This window comes from Carettochelys insculpta, chromosome 23, assembly GCF_033958435.1.
Source record: "Carettochelys insculpta isolate YL-2023 chromosome 23, ASM3395843v1, whole genome shotgun sequence".
In the NCBI taxonomy this organism is placed as follows: Eukaryota; Metazoa; Chordata; order Testudines; family Carettochelyidae; genus Carettochelys; species Carettochelys insculpta.
Window position 1 is genome coordinate 20,298,283 of NC_134159.1, and position 20,730 is coordinate 20,319,012.

The 20,730-nt window shown below is 44.8% G+C and overlaps 2 protein-coding genes across 5 annotated transcripts; one reads left to right on the plus strand and one right to left on the minus strand.

Annotated features, from left to right (window-relative positions):
- Window positions 1-18: 18 nt before the first annotated feature.
- On the plus strand, window positions 19-14,408 carry DFFB (DNA fragmentation factor subunit beta). 3 transcript variants are annotated; one of them, XM_075017996.1, is made up of 7 exons: window positions 19-191; window positions 1,370-1,496; window positions 2,570-2,758; window positions 3,556-3,635; window positions 3,846-4,016; window positions 5,065-5,165; window positions 11,794-14,408. In XM_075017996.1, exons 1-7 carry the CDS (start codon window positions 78-80, stop codon window positions 12,011-12,013), a joined length of 1,002 nt encoding a protein of 333 aa, XP_074874097.1. In that variant the 5' UTR covers window positions 19-77; the 3' UTR covers window positions 12,014-14,408. The 3 variants fall into 3 exon arrangements, with proteins under 3 accessions (XP_074874097.1, XP_074874098.1, XP_074874099.1); XM_075017997.1 differs by having other exon boundaries at window positions 1,370-1,427; XM_075017998.1 differs by lacking the exon at window positions 2,570-2,758.
- A 141-nt stretch (window positions 14,409-14,549) lies between these two features.
- On the minus strand, window positions 14,550-20,419 carry C23H1orf174 (chromosome 23 C1orf174 homolog). 2 transcript variants are annotated; one of them, XM_075018000.1, is made up of 4 exons: window positions 20,289-20,419; window positions 19,137-19,250; window positions 16,877-17,386; window positions 14,550-15,261 (listed from the first exon to the last, which is right to left on the minus strand). In XM_075018000.1, the coding sequence occupies exons 1-4, from the start codon at window positions 20,301-20,303 to the stop codon at window positions 15,253-15,255; spliced, it is 648 nt and encodes a 215-aa protein (XP_074874101.1). In that variant the 5' UTR covers window positions 20,304-20,419; the 3' UTR covers window positions 14,550-15,252. The 2 variants fall into 2 exon arrangements, with proteins under 2 accessions (XP_074874101.1, XP_074874100.1); XM_075017999.1 differs by lacking the exon at window positions 14,550-15,261 and adding an exon at window positions 15,946-16,058.
- Window positions 20,420-20,730: the final 311 nt, after the last annotated feature.

A 20,730-nucleotide genomic window follows, 5' to 3' on the forward strand; every position in this document is an offset into this window, starting at 1 on the left:
CGGGAGCAGGGCTGCGCGTCTGTGAGCATGCGCAAACGGAACCAGCTCGGCGCTCGGGCCCAGCTCTCGGCTGCGCCATGGCCCCGCGGCCCAGAGCCTTCAAGATCCGCAGCCTGCGCGACCCCCGCAAGTTCGGGGTGGCGGCGAGGAGCCTGCTGGAGCTGCGGCGCAAGGGGGGCAAGCTGCTGCAGGTGCTGTCCGCGCGCAGGCATGGGGGCGAGCCGGCTGCACAAGCGTTTAACCCCCCCAGCCCCATTGCGCGAGCCCGGCTGCGCGAGAGCCGCCCACCCGCCGCGAGCTCGGCCAGGCACAGCGCCTGCCCAGGGCTGCGGGAGGGGGGATGCACAGCCCGCAGGCCTGCCGGCCACGCCCCCGGTCCTGTTCGAACAGCCTCCTCCTGCCTCCCCCCACCCTGAGTGCAGTGCAGGGCTCCCACCTCGTGCAGCCGGGTGTGTCCGCCCCAGCCGCTGGGCAGCGAGGCGTGCAGAGCCCCGCTGTAGCACTGATGGCCCCTCGCAGAGAAAAGCCGTCTGAGAAATAGCTCAACTGCCGCGATCTGCTAATGCGCTCGGGAGGGTCGGATCGGAGCTCCGAGTGTCACAGAGGGAGCCGTGTTAGTCTGTCTCCAAAAACAACAAGAAGTCTAGTGGCACCCTGTAGGCTAACAGATATTTTGGAGGATAAGCTTTCGTGGGCAAAGACCCGCTTCGTCAGATGCATGAGCGGGGGGTTCCAGAGGTGGATTTAAAGAGGGAGTCTCAGTCAAGGGGAGGGCCGGAGTTGACAAGGTCAGTTCAGTCAGGGAGGATGTGGCGCATTATCAACAGTTAATATGGAGTAGTGAACATCGAGAGATCAGATCAGTTGGGGGGAGGGGGGGACGTGGCTCACTATCAGTAGCTAATGTGGAGATGTGAACATCAAGAGTGGGCAAACTGCTTTTGTAATGGTTGGCTTCCAGTCCTCCTCTGAAACTCCCTCGCCCCCCACTCATGCGTCTGATAAAGCAGGTCTTCGCCCACGGAAGCTTTTGCTCTAAAATATCTGTCTCAGCACCCTGCTGTGCTTGCTCTGTACGAGCAGAGGGGCCAGGGGGTGCTAGACTCTAGCATTTGCAGCTTTCTGGTTATTTCTTTTAGCAGGTGTCACTTGTAAAGTTTTCTTGGCTACGGTCTGAAGAAGTGGGTCTGTCCCACGAAAGCTCACCTAATAAACTATTTTGCTAGTCTCTAAAGTGCTACTTGACTGCTTTTTGTTTTGATAGCGTATAGACTAGCATGGCTTCCTCTCTGTTAGTTTTCTTTGTGTTTGTTTCCTGGTTCAGTTTATTAAAGTGACAGTGTTTGCCTGTCTGTTTGCTCGTGAACAGCTTTCTTCTCCTGACTGCCGGCTCTGTTTGTATGAGGATGGGACAGAACTGACTGAAGGTTACTTCCACCACATTCCAGAGAATACAGACCTTGTACTGCTAGCTCCAGGGGAGACCTGGCAGGGTTGTAAGTGGGAAAGTTGTATCCATTTGTCTTACAACTTACAGGGTTCCACATTTTAAATCTCCAACTGGAAGGAATCAATCGGGTTTTATCTCTCTTTTTTTCAACTGTTGCTCAATATGACTTTGTAAAGCCTGCCAGTGTGTAAAATGGGCCACACACTTATTAATTAGTGATGTTACTATACTAAGGTAGTATTGTTAAAAGACATTTCCCTCATTTTTCCAGAGTTGGTTACTTGGGTAGAGAAGAGCTGGGTAGGTTCTTGAACAGGTGCAGAATAAAATTCAAGGTGCCTTTACTCACTCTGGGTTTGTCTACACTAGCACCTCCCTTTCAAAAGGGGGATGCTAATGAGACACTTTGGGATATGCTAATGAGGTCTTGCAGTGAATACGCAGCACCTCATTAGCATAAGGATGGCTGCAGCACTTCAAAAGGGCTGCTTTCGATCTTGTGCAGCACATCTATATGGGGTCCTTTTCGAAAGGACCCCGCACAGTTCGAAATCCCCTTATTCCTATTTGGTTATAGAAATAAGGGGATTTCAAAGTGTGCAGGGTCCTTTCGAAAAGGATCCTGTGTAGACAAGCCACACATGATAGAAAGCGGCACTTTCAAAGTGCCGGGGGTGCTATTATGCTAATGAGGCACTGCATATTCATTGCAGTGCCTCATTAGCATATCCCAAAATGTCTCATTAGCACCCGTTTCGAAGGGAGAGGTGCTAGTGCTAGTGTAGAAACAGCCATTGAGTGGAATCTTACTCCCCCTGCCATCATGTCAAAGTCAGGGGGCCCCTCAGACCAAGGTACTATTCAGCAGGAAAAAGGTGATGGAAATTTGTCCTGAAAACCCTTTGTTCCTAGATTTCCTATAAAAGACTAGAAGGTCAATAGAAGAGTTTTGGATTAACTTTTAATAACTATATCCATGTTGAAAAATAGCATAATACCCTTTTAAAGTGTTATTTATGCAGATTACAGTAGGCTTATTTTATAGAACAAACCAAAATCCTAACTGGAAACACATTTCAAACTACTTAAGTTGAATTTTTTCATCATTTAACACTACAGTTGTCAGTGACATAGATCACTTCCTAAACACATGCTACACACAAAAAGATGACATTGTTGAGGCTGCACAAAAGTTGCTATCAGATGAACAGGCTCCAAGGAGACAAAAGCTTCTAGTGGATTTCATTCAAACACTAAGTGAGAACATTTTGGCAGAAAGCAGAGAGGAAGACAGAAAGTGGTTTGAAGGTAAGTTCTGTATCAGAATAACAGTTAAATCTATCTGCAGTGTAACCGATAATTTAAATTTTTTTCCATCTTTGATTTGATCAGAATATAGGGTCTATGTCCTCGATTCCTCTGTGCTTTATTGAAAGAGATTTCTAAAATGACTCAAGTGAAGGGGACCCACTATCTTCCTGGAACACTGCTGCATGGTTCAGTAGATCTGTCAGTTATTCCTCTCCCTTTCCTCCCATTTTTTCCACACATACAGTCTCTGGGCAACTCTTTAGTTTTTAGATGTTTCTGATTTATGTTTGTGTTCACGTTGAGAGATATTCCCTTAGATGTCCCAGCAATGTCTGGAATCAAACATATTTCAGCTATAGGCACATCAAGAGCAATGACTGCTGTATAATTTACAAAGTGTAAACAATGTATACAAGGCCAAAATAATGCATTTTTGGGTTCAGAGTACTTACCTTATGAATAGGGAAGCAAAGCAAATAAACAAGTAAACTCACTTTGGCTGTGTCTACACTACCACCTTCCTTTGAAGGGAGGATAAGTAGGGCCTTGGGAAGTTTAAAACTTCATAGTTGCCACGGGGGGGAATTTGCTTAATGAAGTGCTGCGTATGCAGCGCAGCACTTCCTTAGTAAACCCCCAACACCCTACTTACCATTTTCCCTTCGAAGGAAGGTGGTAATGTAGACACAGCTTTTGTTTCATGAAGAAGAGGAGCCAGAGTTCAGCCAAGTAAAACAGCTTGAGATTTTTTTGTATAAGAAGAAAGTCATAAAACATTTTTAAATTTCTTTTAGGTATAGAGTCTCGATTTAAGAATAAATCAAGTTACATGAGATACAGTTGTGAAAGCAGAATACGAAGTTATATGAAAGAGGTAAAAACGGCCGTTTTGAATATAGGTTCATTTCAAGTTATTAAAAATAAATCTTTACATTAGACCTGAACAGCTGATTTTTTTAAAAATCTATAAGCAGCCCTGGAACTATTTTTTACATTTAAATCTACTGGATTTATGAAGTAGATTCACAGTATAGTAGGTGTTGTCTGAGTTGGGAATGATATAGTGCTTTTTATTTCCTTAAAGGTTAGCAGTTATACGTCAGCTGTTCATCCAGCAGCACAAGCAGAATATAAAAGAATAACTGACTTTATGTTGGATAAACTGAAGTCTGTTAAATATAATGGCTGTTACTTTGACAGAAGAGAGGAGGAGGAGGTCCGCCTCTGCACTACTGATGGATGGTTCTCCTGTCAAGTAAGAGACTGTTTCTAAGACAAATAAGTGAATGTAAGGTATATTTCATGTGCTATGCTCATGAAAAGAAATTGTAATGGGAGTTATACATTTAAAGGCAGAATAAGCCTCTGAGCACTGCAAACTATTAAACTGAAGAGAAACAAGTTACCTTCCTACAGCGAGTAAAGGATATTACCAGCCGAATTTGTTCTTGGATAAAGTTATTTGGTGTTTTTACTAAATTGAAATGAGACCAACAACTGTTTTGGTTTTGTTTTGATTTTTGGAGTAGTATTTTAAACATTGCAGCACTGAACATTAAATTGACTAGTTACTTTTAGCACATCCAACTTTTGAGAAAAATTTGTGACAGATTACCTCTTCAAATAATCATGGGAGTAACCTATTTAACAGTTTTTGAACTGACACTGTCTCTTTGCTGACTGTCATACTGCTGAACAAATTCAAACCTTAGTAGGGGAGGGGGGCTTTCCAGGATTTAGTATTTCATTTAAATAAATGTCTGATTTAGACTGACATTTCATTTAGGCTTTCAGCAGGGCATGAGGACAAGAGGACTTGTTTCATGCCCTGCCTAAGCTAAAAAAAACTTGTGTCCTGAACCCCTCATCCATAAATTGTTGTAAATCAGCAACAATAGGAGAGCCTCAGAACTAGCTTTCAAATCCTTTTTGGAAGTGCCACCATAGTAAGATCTGTTCCCCATTCACCTACTACATTAGCACGCATTTTGCAGTCCTTTCTTAGCCAGAGTTCTCTGCTGCAGCAAGTGCTGGCATGCTCTGTAGTGATGGGATTTGAAGAAAGAGAGACTATTTAAATGCAAGCCTCGGTTAGGTTACTGGCATTAGTTGTTTATCTTGCAGGATAGAATGATTAAAACTTAAAAGTGGGCTGCAGTTATCACAGCTTGCATGAATCATCTCTAGTATTTCTAAAGGGAAACTTTCTCGATGGACAGTCCTCATTCTTGCCATATCCTTTCCTATGCAATGAGTACATTTTGCTGGGTGGATACGATTTCACTGCCTTCATCTTTTTACAGGGTCCTTTTGACAGGGATTACTGCCTGTATAAACATTCCATCAATCCCTATGGTAACAGGGAGAACAGAATCCTCTTCAGTACATGGAATCTTGATCATATGTAAGTATAAAACATTAGACCAAACATACCTGTTACATACTATTTACTTTCAGTGTAAAATAAGTTACCATCCAACTTGTTTTTATCTGATGGTTGGTGTGATATAGCGGGGGATAGGTGTGTGTCTCACAGAGGGTGTGGGGCTCCTGCTGAGCGTAACCGAGGCGACCAGGTGACACCTCTAGACTGCAGACAAAGGAGGAGGTGGAGCCTGAGGGGTTTGAACTGGAACTGGGAGTTAGGAAGCAGTTAGTGTGGGCTGGGAAAGAGACAAAGGAGGAGGCAAGGCCCCAGCTCTGGGGGTCCCTTGGGGCCTCCTCTACCCAGCATGGATTGGACTGGTTGTCTCTGCTTGCTGTACTGATTCCTCTGTACAATGCTGTGTCCTGTTGGCTAATAAACCCGCTGTTCTACCTGCTGAGTGAGAGTCACTCCTGCCTGTGGATGGGGTGCAGACCTTGGAAACCCCTCAAGCCCATCACACTGGTGTGAGAAGTGGGATCTACTGCACCCCGAGGATGGAGCATCCAGCAGTGAGTGACGGGGGCCCAGGAGGAAGAAGGGGAGCTAGCGAGACCAGATGTGCTGATGGGCAGTGAGGTGCAGTTCCCCAAGGCGGAGGGGCCTGTGGTTGAACCTGAGCAACTGCGGTCATAGTCATTGAGAGGGGGTGTCACACCCCAGGAGGGGTTAACTCCTGGGAGTCTGTTGGAGTTGTCCCCAGAAGCCGGAGGGGCCGAGGGCCCAACCCCCAGGAACAAGTGACCCACAAGGAGGTTGACTCGCTGAATGAGTTCTTTCCAAGAGAGTGTGCTCGTGGTCCTTGACAACGGCTGTCACATCGAAGAAGGGGTTCCTCTGGGAGTCTGTTGGAGTCTGACCCACAGGGCAGAGGGGCCTACAGCTTAACCCCAGGGAGCTTGTGACCTGCAAGGAGTCTGGCACATTGAAGGGATTCTTCCAGGAATAGTGGGGTGCAGAGGGCATCGGCCTGTGAGCCTGCAACCATGCTTAGCAACTCCACTGTGAAGCAGCAGCACCCGGAAACTGAATCAAGATTAAAGGAGCTGGACAAGGCAGTGTGGATGTACAACGGCAGAGCTGAGGGTTAAGAAAACTCCTGCAGGGATGAGCCCAGATTGAGGCAGGGAACCCTGGACTGCATGGAGCTCTGAACCAAGTGGCCTGCCACAGTTCAAAGAGGGAAGGAGCGATTCTAACCCATTGTCTACTAGCAGCCAAGACAGGCCTGCGAAAAGTTTTCCAGGTCTGGGCTGAGGAAGGGTGTCTGTGCAGGAAAGCAGCTTGTCCACTGGGAATGGCAAGTTGTCTGTGAGAGAAGCTGCCTCACCTTCTGGGTGTGTGTCGAGACCAGCCAGGGGGGCTAGGACAAAGGAGTGTGTCTCTGACTGTCTGTCAGTGTTGAACAGCAGCAGCAGCCTGGGGAGAGAGCAGAGCCTGCATTTTAAAAAGGTGCCAATGAGGAAACTAGTCCATTGTCTGAGGAAGATTCCCCAGCCTGGGGTGGCTGGAGAGGGAACCACCAGGAAAGAACATTCCAGGTGTGACTCTGAATCCAGCCATGGGGGCTAGCACAGAGGGAATGGCTCTGGGATGGGCAGTGGTGTCCCTGATAAGGACGCTGGTCCTTGGTGCAAGAAATGGTGCTTCTGATTCTAGGGAAGTGAATCCTTTCTCTGAGCCTGTGGGGGCTCGAGATGGGTCCAAGATCCCAGAGTTGGATCTGAGTGCAGCTGAAGCCCAAATAGGAAGTGGGCCTGCCTCTGTCTCTCTCAGGGAGGATGATGCTTTAACTTGGTCTGATCCAGTTAGTATCATCAGGGAATCCCAGAGACAAGATGATTCTGGTACTTGTTCTTTGCCTGATGCTTAGGTGTTACTGGGAGGGGGTGAGAGGACTCTGTCTGACCAGAGTCATCCTCTAGCCAGGACACAGGAAAAGCAAACTGGCAATGGAGTTATGGTGCCTGATGAAGATAAAGAAGCTGGTAGCAGAAAGGAGGGAAGTGATCCTAACCTTTTGTGTAGTTATACTAGCTGTCTACGTGGAGGGGGATTATGTGAGAATCCGCCTGATGAGCCAGAAGTGATCTTGGGTGTAAGTAAAACCCAGGAGCTGGTTGTGGCTCAAGGGAGCAGTGCCCTTGTGGAGCCAGACAAGAGTGAGTTGTTGTTTGGGGGAGCTCTTGAGGAAGAGAATTTCCCTGAAACTTTTCCTGAGCAATCCGTAGGGACTGCAGAAAGTGGGAGTGAAGGGAAGGAGAGTGAACAGGAAAAGTGATTGTCTGTAAGCACCAGAGCTATCCCTCTGCTTGTGGAGAAGTTTGTTTCAGCTCCTGATGGCCAGGACCTACCTGAGGGTGAAACCACTGGCTGTGCTCTGGAAGGGTCCAAAGCAGGCAGTGTAAGCGTTTCTCAGGAATTGGAAGTTGGTCCTAATAAAGTGAAAACTATCAAGGGAATGTGAGCAGCCTTGTGATAACCAAGTAAAACAGCTGCACAGGCAATATCTGTAGGACGCAAGAGAGTACCAGCATTTCCGTCTCCAGATGGTGGAAACACTAATGGACTCCACTTCTGATTCCATGGGGAGGCAGAAGTTGGAGGTGGAAGAACAAAAGAGCTGTGGGCCAGTAAGGGATGAACAGGGATTCCTTCATGTGGATTCTGTGTCTGGGACTCTCAAAACAACTTTCAGAAAGCAGTCTGGTATGCAAATACCCAGACTGGCTGGGAAGGGGACGTCATGCTGAGGATCAACAGTGGCCAAGCTCTTGTTAGAAGGGAGGGTAGACCCAGAAAGATCAGATTTCCACCCCATGGGCCCAGGGAGAAGATTAGAACGTGTTGGTGCAAAGAAAGGCCTCAGCCATTTAGCCCCAAAATGCCAGATTCTCAAGGATGTTATGCAAAGGTTGTGGTATACCGAAGAGAAATGTAAATGTATAATTGCAGTGGGTTTGTTCTTACCCTGACTGCTGTAACCAATGGGTGCTGCTACCAGGAGCTATGCAATTGTACCATGTACCAAATGTTGTATCATGTACTGAACAGTGACAGAGGGAGGCCTTGCATGTACTGAATGTTTGGAAAGAGCCATGTGATGTGTTGACATTGATGTATGATGTCTGGACTGCAGACAAAGGAGGTGGTGGAGCCCAAGGGGTTTGAATTGGAAATGGGAGTTGGAAAGCAGTTAGTCCGGGCTGGGGGAGAGAGAGACAAAGGAGGAGGCAAGGCCCCTGCTCGGGGGGCCCCCTCGGGGCCTCCTCTCCCCAGCATGGATTGGACTGTCTGTCTGTCTGCTGCACTGACTCCTCTGTACAATGCTGTGCCCTGTTGGCTAACAAACTCACTATTATACCTGCTAAATGAGTCACTCCTGCCTGCAGATGGGGTACAGAGCTTGGGGACCCCTGAGCCCCACCACAGTTGGTCAGCTTGTTCTATTTAAAATCCACTGAGATGGAAGGTACTCAGACATTGCAGCAATGGATAGCAATATAGAAATCTACAATCAGTATGACAGTCATTCCGCATTTATTTTACCCCTCAATTTCACTGTGTCTTACAAACACCCCTCAACTAACTTACAGTTGACACTTCTCTTCCATTTCTGCCCCGCCCAAAAGCTTTTTCAGGCGTTACGCACATAGAAATTAGATAGAGTTGTAGGGTCCTCAGGTGGTGTTGCTGCCTTACACTAGCGCATAACGGATTAAAATGTTGTGGAAGAGTGCTGTCCCAGGAGCCAATCAGGAGAGGGTGTGAGGCAGCCAATTAGAGTCAAGCTAGACCCCAGTGTAGAGCAGGGGGAAGTTAATCCTTTTCCAGTTCTGGAGAGAGGATTCTCACAGAGGGCTCTGCCAAATTCACAGGCAATTTTGGTCAATTTCCCTGTCATAGAATTATAAGATGTGTTATTTCAGCTGTGTAAATCTTTTGACGGAAGGCAATTTAATTTGGGAAATGCTGATCTGCCCTGTGAAATCTGTATAATACGGTGAGAGCACGCAAAAGGCCGGATTTCAGTCAGTGATGCATTTTTCGTGGCTACAAATTTGGTAGGGCCTTGTGGATGCAAATAAGGGGGCCTTGGACAGAGCAGTGCTCAGGAAGGGCAGAAGGACCTGGGATGCCCCAGCCTGGCAAACTACCAGGCTGAACCTTGTTGTAAAGGCCTGAGCAGTACTAGGGTTGAAGAGGGACAGCTGGATTATAAATAGGCAGAAAGTCCTCCCCCCAGCTTGCCCATGAGGAGCATGTCAAGTTTGACTGCACTTTGTCCCTGAAAGGAGCTAGAGAAAGGGCAGGAAAATACAGTCCATGGTCTGGATCCAACCTCCCAAACACTTAGCTCTAGCCCTCCACTGCACAGCAGAACCTTCAGGTGGGCTTATTAGCTGCCACGCTCCACACACCACTCAAAGTGGCTGACTGCTGGGCTCAATGTGTTTCTTTGTGCAGCACACCCCAAGGTGAAGGGTGTGTGTGTCTCTGTGTGCTGCCCCTGCCCCAACACACTCCTCACAGCTGAGAGGGCAGTGCTTGCGGACATGGACAGCACGTGGCGCTGCAGAAGCTGAGGAGCCTACTCAAGAGTCCTGCTTGGCAACTAGCAGGGACCCACCTATTGTAAGCACCTCCCAGCCAGAGCCTGCCCTTGTCATTCCAACCTCCTGCCCCAGGTCAGAACCCCCTTCTGCATCCAAAGTCCCTCCTAGAATCCACAATCCCTTCTGTACCCCAGTCCTGTCCCACACCCATACTCCAAGATCCTGCCCCTCCTTCATTAATGTTGTAGAAAAGTTTGGTCCCTGACCACTGACTACATTGATGGACTGGAACCCCACTGAAAATTATAGCCCATGCCTGAGCTAGAGGATGGATGACAGTCATTGAGGCAAGTAGTGGGCTTTGGGTAACCAGGTTCCCTGGGACAGGGGGACCCCAGAATGCAGGCACTGCAGTACAGCAATACCCAGTGGAAGGGGATGCTGGGGCCTGGGAGGACACAGAGCAGGACACCATGCAGTGGTGGTGATTTGGGAGAAGCGAGTAATAGCAGGTGAGAGACTGGCCACAGGAGGGTGCTCAAGACCTGGAAGAGCTAATTCCCACAACCAGGCAGCTAGAGGCACCATGAGGATGTGTGCAAAACTTTTACAGGTCCACATTACTTATGCTAAGTACCTACCATTCGAATTTTAAAAAAAACCACCACCACCACCACCACTCATCCTAATATTTGTACAGAAAAATATTACACATCACTAAGGCTATGTCTACACTAGCCAGAAACTTCAAAATGACCACACAAATGGCCATTTTGAAGTTTACTAATGAAGTGCTAAAATACATATTCAGCACCTCATTAGCATGCGGGCGGCCGCGGCACTTCGAAATTGACGCGGCTCGTCCCAACGGGGCTCCTTTTCGAAAGGACCCTGGCTACTTCGAAGGCCCCTGGCCATTTCGAAGTTTTTGGCCAGTGTAGACACGGCCTAAAAGATCAGTGTGGGAGCACGAGCACCTGGTGGCCGAGCCTCACTCGCAAGGCAGAATGACCATACACTCCATCTTGGAACGCTATCATACAACGGCAGGGTGGCCTAAAGCCAGGTCAGGAGAAAGAAATCAGAAAGTTGACAAGTAATTGGAGAGTCCCCAAAGAGAACATCCTGACAAGCAAATAGTAAGTCCCCAAAGAGAACAGCTGGGGCAAGTAGCTGGAAGCCCCCAAAGAGAACATCTTGGTTGTGCAATATCAGAGGGTTCCAGGGGGAGGTTCGGAAAATGACCAAGGACAGAGGAAATCTTGTAACATGTTCTGACAGACCGGGAGGATAGAAAGCCCAAATTAGGTAACAAACGCTTTAATTGGCCAGGTATTGAACCCCCCAAGTAATAAACAGTATAAAAGGTGATTTAGCAGGAATAAGGGTGTGGGCTCCTGGACACGAGGCGGAGGATAGCATCTTCCAGGCCAGACAGCAGACCCCGGCCTGATCACCTGGACGTCACCACCACGAAAGGTCCCAGCCAACCCGTATCTCTGACTTGAAGGGCCACTGTAACATAGTTGTTGGTAACATATGGGAGCATTGGATGTTATTGGTAAGTCACATGTAATTATATACAGCTATATGTAACCTAGTGTTTAGCCTATGCCAAATAAATAAATATATTTCAGACAAGTGTTAAGTAGTTGTAGTTATGAATAAATGAATCAGTCACTATCGGTAAATACCACTAGCTGGGGCTGTATAGAGAAGTACTGGGACTTAGAACAGCCACAGGGCATTGTGGTGTTCACAATCGGAGTGTTATTGTTCCTGGTACTCATAATACTGTGGAAACCCAGGTTTTAAAGTAGATACACTGAATCACATATTGCTGCTACATTATATAAGGCTGCTATAGAGGTGGGGTGGTCGGTCCCGGGCCACCTGACTCCCCATGCTGTATCAAACCCCACGGGACCCGGAATAGGTCGGCACATCATCAATCAGCTGCCATCACTCCTTTTGCAAGTACATGGTTTCTTAAAAAAAAAAAAATTGCTACTGCCAACAACATGAAATGCTCTCCTCATTTTATATTACAGAATAGAGAAGAAACGTACCATTGTCCCAACGCTAGCAGAAGCTGTTAAAGAACAAGATGGAAGGGAAGTAGACTGGGAATACTTCTATCGGTTGCTATTTACGCTGGATAATCTAAAATTAGTGCACATTGCTTGCCATAAGAAAATCAGCCATAATCTCACCTGTGACAGAACTAAAATATACAGAAAAAGAAATAATAGGCAGAAGGTCTCAAAGTGATTTCCCTGAGGGGGCTCTTTGCTGTAGTCTTCTAAATTATATGAAAGTACACTATTTTTAAATATTTCTGAAATTCTTAGTGAAAGAACAGCATGGATTGATCTCTTCTGGCTAAATTCCTTAGAGATATGGCTGCCATCAAACTGTGTCATTTCTACTTTTCATGCACTAGGTTCCTACTGCACCAAACCCTTTTCCAACCAACTCATGTGGAGCCAGACCACATTGCTGCCTGGAAAAAGTTTCCTGTCTGACCAATTCAGTCCTGGCCCATTTTGTAGTACAGATTAAACCTCTCTTGTCTGGCACCTTGAGACTTGAACACTGAACCAGAGAATTTGCCAAATTGTGGGAGGTCACTATTGTCTAGCAGCATTACCAACAATTCCACTGTTTGCTGGACTCAGACATTTAGGATAAATTAGAGCTAAATAACAGCACAGAAAACTGAGAGCCAGGACTGGTGGCTGTAAACAAACTTTATGGGACCATGGGAAACTTGACCACATTCATGATGGCTTCATCTTTTGAAAGAGCCCATGGAGCATTTAGACACAAAAAATGTTATTTCAAAATCGAAAGAATGTGGTACTCCTTTCAGAATCACTCGTCCTGCCCTGCTTCAAGAAAATGTGCATGGACACTCCGCAGGGCCCTTCTTTCGAAAAACGTCTGAGTTTTCAGTCCCTGGCCCCTTCTTTTGAGAGAGTGGAGGCTGTGTAGATGCTCTCTTTTGGAAGAGCAGATCACTCTTTTGATCTGCTTTTTTGTGTGTGGCACACTCTTGAAAGAAGCTCTTTCAGAAGAGATCTGGAAGAGCTTTTTTTGAAAGATCTCTGTAGTGTAGATGTAGACATCCAGCTAACTAAAATCATGCCTGTCCGTGGGTGGTGCCAAACCCAAGAGTTTCAGACTAGAGAGATTCATACTCTAGTGGCAAAAATGGAAAGAATTGTATAGTATGGCCCCTACTAAATAATATCAGGGGAGAATTTGAAGGAGGGCCTCAGGAAGTTAGAAGTATAGTTCCCCTTATATTCATTAGGGCCTGTACTTAAATACTTCAGAAGATATCCTTAACTGACCACACACTGCCAGAAGATTAAAGACTTAACACGTTCAAAGCTAGATCGGATTGCGAGGAGAAGGGCTTAATCTCCCATTACCCATTCAGGCTTTGATTTTTCTTACATTAGAAATGCAGGTCCAAGAAACCAAAAGTTGAGTTATTTCTGCAAATCAGTAATTGCCTAGCACTCTGGAACACCAGTGCACTTAAATAGTAGTTTAAACATTAAGCCATGCCACCAATTTTGTGAGGTAGTTAAGTTCTACAGAGTTTACATCTGGGCAAACAGTTCCTGTGCCTTATATTTACCAAAGACCACTGCTGTGCACAGGCAGTGGCAGAGTTATTCCCAGTCTCACGTCTCAGTGATCTCCACTATAAACTACTGCCAACTCTCATTTTTCAACATAACTTATCTTACACACTTTTTTCTAAAAATATTCTGTTGGGGTGTTGTGTCTTCTCTTGGTTCATGTTCCCCCCCTCACCCCTTTTATTTTTTTAAATACTATCTTTCAGCTTCCTTGGCTGCTTTTCTTGCAGTGTTGTACATGAGAAAAGTTATTAGTAAAGGTCCTGTCTGTTCGGTATTTCCAATAATCATGTTTGTGTTCCTCTCTACCTCACCTCTTAATTATGTAGTAACATGTGATTATTTTTGAAAAGACCACCTCTTGTCAACCGAATTCTCAGGAATTATGTAAATGTAATTCTTCAATGTATTTTTATATATTTGTTTAATAAAGAACTCGGGCATCTTTTGCTTTGTACATAACTTTACAGGAGAGCGTGTCCACAGGCAACTAGTGCAAAATCAAATGAACTAAAACCCACTTCTGAGAGTGAAATATAAATTGGTCAGGCTAGAATATCATAGTTGGCCACAAAGCTGTGTATCTACACTTTGTGAAGCACTGGTCACACTTATGCTATGTGCACAACACGCCTATCTGATCTGGAGAGATCTCTTCATGTATTTGCTCCTCTCTTTCTTCCTCCTCGAACAGCTACTCTAAATATCAGTAGGGTATGATTAGTACTAAAGTACCATTTTATTGTTCAAATCAGGGAAGTTTTATTATATACCAAAAATGTGAATAAAGCTCAGAAAATAAGCATTCAGCATTGCTGCTATACAGTTGAGTGCAGTCTGAATAGTTACCTGTCCCCATTAACTTTTAAACATAACTGTTTTGATTTGTTAAAAAAAAAGTATATTTTAATAACTGTAAATAAAAACAACCTACACACTTAGTTGAGGATGACATTTTTGGAAATATAACAAATGAAGATCCTGTTCTTGGTCTGATGACAAATGTAATGTGGTCTATACACTATGTTCCCTAAATAATTTCCTATCACCCTTCAAGATGCTGCTATTACAAATAAATGTTATTCCTCCTAAATATACATTGGAGTTACAGCAGTTCACAAATAAATCCCCAAAAAGGTGGAAGGACAAGCTGGTAGGGACTAAAGACAGGTTTAGTTTTAATGAGAACCACACGATTTTAAAAAGTTAAATGCCTTTACATTACTGCATTAGAAAAGAGCAAAGCAGTAAGACATTGACAGTAATAGCATATCAGATGAAATGAAGATAAGTGAATGAACACGCTCTATACAATTTGTTCAGCTTTGTAAATGCTTAATAGGCAATAGCCATGAAAATGAATGTTTATGTAAGCCATCTGCTGATGTGTTTCCTACCATTCTAGAAATAGAGAGTAAGTACTTCAAGTTAAAAAAAATAAGTCTTGAAGCTTATGGCCTAATTACTACTTTCAATGAAATAACAAATTTCATGAAGTCACCTGAAGCTGCTAATTTCCAAAAACCACTGTCACCTGGGAAAATCAGAGTGACCATCCTTATTCTGTACAGCCAACATCAATTCGCCTATTACTAAACTGCTAGGGAATGCTCAAAAAGATTATTTTCATTCCTTCTTAAGCATCAACACAATTATTACTGAGATCCCATCAGTAATAGCTGTGTAAACCAAGCAAAGAAAAAAAGTGAGGCTATATAGGTATAAATGAGTGCAATATTTATCCTGCAGTATATCTTTACAACTAGTAATATGGGAGAAAGTCGAGCTTGTGTCACATGGCAGGTGGAGTTGTTGAGTAGGCAAAGAGTATAGCTCTCCTGTTTGCAAATAGAAGTGTCAGGTCATCTACAAACAAAACACAAAAGCCACAATGACATTTGTACACGATCAGTTTTCCCAACGCAACTAGAATTTAAAGGTTTGTAAGTTGAACTTATTAATTTCAGAAGTAAACAAACGGTAACACTAAACTATGGAATACAGGATATACTCCTTAGGTATTGGGTACCAGTAGCTTACTTAGTAGGCACCTTTGAAGATCATCATATATGGTACTAATAAACAATCAAGAGTTAGTCACATTTTGATTTTAAGGTATTTTTCTTTAAGATCACCAACGTTAGTCCACTGCAACCTGTGTTGTATTGAGCTCAAGTTTACATAATATTCCACTAGCTGTTATTCTTAAAAGAAAAGTAAAATTGCTTCACTCATTTAAAAAAAAAACCCACAAGTCCTTTAAATCTGTTAAACTGGTAAATCAGTAGATGTGCCTTCTAAATCGCCACACACTTCATACTTCCACATTCACTAGTAAAGACACTCTCTTGCACAATCAACTTCGGGATTTTTGCATTTTGTCTAGGATTCCTACAGAAGTAAGAGCTTCTGTCTAGGAAAGGCTCCTGTAGAAAGATGTCATGCCATGAGGTACGATGGGTAGAATGGCTAATTATAGCAGGATCTCCATCTCAGACTTATAGAAAAATAGACAATTTAAACAGCTTTGAAGTTTGTTTTTTTTTTGCATTCTGTACTTAAAGTGCATCATCATCATCATCATCTTCCTTTGCGATGAAGTGCAGCTTTCTAAGTTCTCGCCTACTCATAACAGTACATGTGGGTGCAGCTGATGGGAGATCCTTTAAGAAAGAGGATAGATCAACAAAAGCCAGCTGTTACAGCAACCAAACAGCCATCCCATACAGACATTTCACACTTTATATAACTGGTATACACTAGACATTAACCTCTATCCTCGTACAGCTGACTTTATTCACGTAAGTAAAAGCAGAAGCAAGCAGTCCAGGGTTGAGTTTACTGAAACTACTTATATGAGCTCATGCTAAGGGCAAAAAATATCTGCCTTGGTGTATGGTGCTTGCTTTTACAGTAGACCCCTGAGATATGCACAACTGAGTTGCACATATCTCAGATTAATGAAACTGCTGCCCCGACAGCTGTGGGGAAACTGCTTCTGTCACAGGCAGCAGTGAAGAGTCAGGCTACTGACCCGATAGGAGCAGTTTCCCAGAGAGTCATGCTCTCAGCTGCCACCCAATAGAAGTGCGGAAACTGATGAGGGCACCAGCCCTGGCTAGCTTCCTGGCTCTGCAAGCCGAGGAGAGGCAGGAGCCCGTGGGAGGTGTCAACAAAACACCACTTTTGTTGACAAAACATAGCCTTAGATGTCTTCTGTCAATATCAACTGTTCCTGCAAAATTTCAGTTTAGATGAAACTTCCTTTAAAAAAAAAAAAAAACCCCAGCAAATTGTTCAGCTGAAAGATTTTCAGACAGCTCTGTGCAATAGCTCAGAATGTTTTCTCTACATGAGTGTAAATTTGACCAATATTGAAAGTTTTTGCACCACTAACACTTTTTGGGCACAGACTACAAAGGAGTTCATAAGAACAGAATTAAACAACAAAAAATAAACTTCAGAGTTTTATTTTTCTTACCTGCATGAATTCAATGTTTCCAAAGAATCGGTCCACTGGCATTGGTTGATTGCTGTCCTCATCCAAAAAGGCACTATTATCTAATTGTATTGGTTTCTTCTGGAGATCCATGGTCTCCTGTCCAGACTCATCTGAAAATGCAGTTCCACAGCTGCTCTCCTCTTCCACATTTGGGGTATGGTTTTGCAGGAAAGTTTCACTTTCCTGTTTTTTTGATGGGCAGCTATTTTCTTTCTGTGCAGATGGTTTTATGGAAATATCATCATCATTCCCCTGCATATTTTCATTAATCTTTGGAGCACTTTTCATTTTACCCTGCAAAGGCCTCATATTGGGGTTAACCAAGTCTCCCAAATGGTTAGCCTCATCAGATGTTTCTGTTGGTTCTTTCAGTAGGGAAATATTTCCATTTCCAGATACAAGTTCTTGTAAATCCAGTTTCACTAGATTAGTTTTTTCACATTTTAGCCTCTTTGAAGGGCGTCTGTCAGCTGCTTTGTGTGAAGAAGCCTATCACAAAGAAAGAAGATTTAAGGTCTACTTCAAACAATAGACTTAATTAGTGACAGGCTGGATATAAAGCTGAATAGCTTAATGAAGTGAGCAGTGAGTGTTCTCTAGAGGGCTGTAGTTTGATCCAAAGCTATATCCTTAAGGAAAGTTGATTTTATGATTAAGAGTAGGTTTAAAATTTGATGCAATTACATTTCATAAAACTACAAACAATTGAGAACCGTTTGGAAATATCTTCCCATGGAAATCACAGAACTAACATAGCATGTGAATAATTACCAGCCATCAGATATTTCATGTTATTCACAGTTAGCATAACCAAATGAACTTTATACACCCTATTTATGAGATAGGTATTATATAGGAGTTCACAGAACAGTACCTAAACCCATGGTTTACCACAGTGCACTTTATGCTGTGAACAACACATCTGGAAAAAAAAATGACTTCAAGATGTATAAACTTGTTCCCGCAATGGTGTTTTTGCATGACCATGATATAAATACAGTAAGTCTGAAAAAGTATTCAACAATTTTCAGGCTAAACTTATTACACTGATACTCATTCTGTACCTGTTTATAATTAGAAGCTTTTTAAAAAAAAAAAAAGCCTCGCAGTTTTTAGACAGATTACAAACCTCAGAAAAGCTGTGGTTCTCACAGCAGTCATAACAAGGCCACACTGCACTTGTTATAGCTAAAACTCTCTACAGAAAGTGAGAATTGTGAGGGGAGCACATTATTTCCTAGCTATTAGTGACTTGCTGAAGGAAGAGAGTCATTAACCTTAGCAGTCAAAGTGAAAGGAAAAATGCCCTAACTATTCATTATTGCCATTATAAGCCTTGATACTCTGTGTTTAAAGGAAAAATAAGTTATCACTTTATAAACTGCAAGTTGATACTCCATATTACTGGAGTCCTATCACACATACATACCACCCTCCTGAACTGATTAAATGCCAATATGGAAGCTAAGAGGAAGACAGGATTTCACTTCCAGTGTGTTCCACTCTAGTATGCTGTTGCCTTAGAACCATTCCCTAGATTTTACAATACAAAACTTGGACAGTTCAATCACAATATCAACACATTATGCAAAAAACTTGTTTCTAGAGTAAAAAGGTACCAAAGCATTTATTTCTGTGCATGCATTACTAATTGCTTAAAAAAATCCCAAACACCACTGCCATTCTCATATCCTTAACAACTTGAGGAATTGGGATTAGTTGTATCTCATCTGCAAGACCTCAAATTACTGACCCATCCACAGTAACAAGCACATATAAGAATACAGCCAGGAATGTTTAATATATTGATATATGGAACATTAATTTCAAATACAAGGCATGTCTTTTATACATATTTATTTCCACCTCCCCTTCCTCTCGATAACTGTACTTACATTAAGGTGGGTCACATCATATCTTTTACGGGACCAATTTCTGCTGCTGAATGGTTCCTTACCATTTAGCTGTGACATGGAGTACCTTTCCCAAAAGTGAATAAGAACTCTGGGTGACTCAAAAGCTAGTCCCTCTCACTAACTGAAGTTGGTCCAACCAAAAAAATACTACTTCACCCACTTTGCCTCTGTAAAAACTAAAAAATCTGCACAATGTTATTTTCATGGCCTTACTAAATGTCAAAAATCACCTAAATAATATTCCAAAATGAACAGCTTATTGCAAAATGCAGTTATGGAATGTTCAAACATTTCATGCAGCAAAAGTAATAGGTTTTTCCTACCAAGCACACTGTTTTTGTAGATTTGCAAAGATCAACTTCTTGAGGACATGAAGATTGGGTGGCTGCATTGTTTCCATCCTCCTGGTATACTGAAGTTGGCACTCTGTCTGCAAGCTAAACCAGATGCAGTTTTACAATGCAGGAGAGATGTGGGGGGTTTGTTAAATCTTTAGCAGGAGAAGCATCCATTACCACAAGGAGTCTCAGACAGCAGCTCTGCACACAGCCATGACAATTCTCTAGAACTGCAGGGCAGAGCCCACTTGCCATTTAGGTAAGGACATAAGGCAGCAGGAGATTGCTACTCCCCACCAAGAATTAGAAGTGGTTAGAGCAGGAGAGAATGTGCAAGAACCCAGTCTTGGGTGGAGTGAAGCCACAGAACTGCAGCATACTGCCACACCAGCTTCCACCTCTGTCCTGAGCATTTGTTCCCACAGGGCAGGACATGGGAGTGCTCCGGAGAAGGAGATGTAGATTGAGTAGAGTCTGTGGGGACAATAAGCACATGGGAAGACTGGGGCAATCGGGGTGTGTGTTCTGATGCGGGGGGCAATCTATGGAGGTGAAGCACACACTGCGCTCAGGGTGGGAGCACTGGTGAGAGGCTGGGGCTCCTTGTGGCACGGGGGAAATGGAGCACTGTGGGAAGGAGGGAGCTGCTTAGGGTCACACTGTGGGGGACAGAGGGCACGCTGCGGGGGGGCAGAGGGTTGGCTGGGGGAGCTGGTGTTCCGTGGGGCGCAGGAGTTGGCAGGGAAGCCGATATTCCACGTGGTGGTGGTCGGGGGGGGTAGATTTGTGAACCGTGGGGAGCACTGTTGGGGAATTCTAATGGGACGGGGGTTAGGGGTCCGCATGGGGTGCGGGGGGGTGGAATAGCTGGTTGTGGGAGGCGGAGGCTGGGTGCCATGTGGGGAAGCCAGTTGGGGGAGCTGCGGTTCTGTGGGGCGCAGGGTACAGCTGGTTGCGGAAGCTCTGGGAACGGGGAGGGGCTCTGACTAGGGGAAAACTCGGGCTCCATGGAGCACGGGGAGTGGAGCTCCGTGTAGCACAGAGGTAACGGGGGGCGGGGGAGCTCTGACCGTGCAGCCCCCTCCCAGGGGAGCCTGGCCAGCTCCGCTCCACGAGACAGTCTCAGGCCCTCCTCACCTTTCGGGTCCTCATGAGACGCCGGGCACCCCCACTGCAGCTGCCTTCGCCAGCCGGCCCCACGACCGCTACTTCCGGGGTGAGCTGGTTGCCGTCCCTCCGTGTACACGGCACAACGTCACTTACGCAGCGGCCGCCATCTTTATGAGGGGCATGCTCATCGTGGGGTGGGCAGGAAGAATAAAGAGGAGGCGCCATCTTTGTGCGGGGCACTCATCGCACTGCGAGCCGGGGAGGGCGGGGGCAGAGTGCGGACGCCATCTTAAAGAGGGGCATTCAGAAGGAGCCGGGAGAGCCCAACTGCCATCTTTGTGAAGGGCACAGGCGTCAGCAGGGGGATCCCTGGATAAGCCGCCAATGGGGCAGAATTCAGTGCTGTGCAGGGGCCTATCAAATCGGGTCCGTTTTGGTCAATGTCAAGGTCACAGGCTTTTAAAACGTT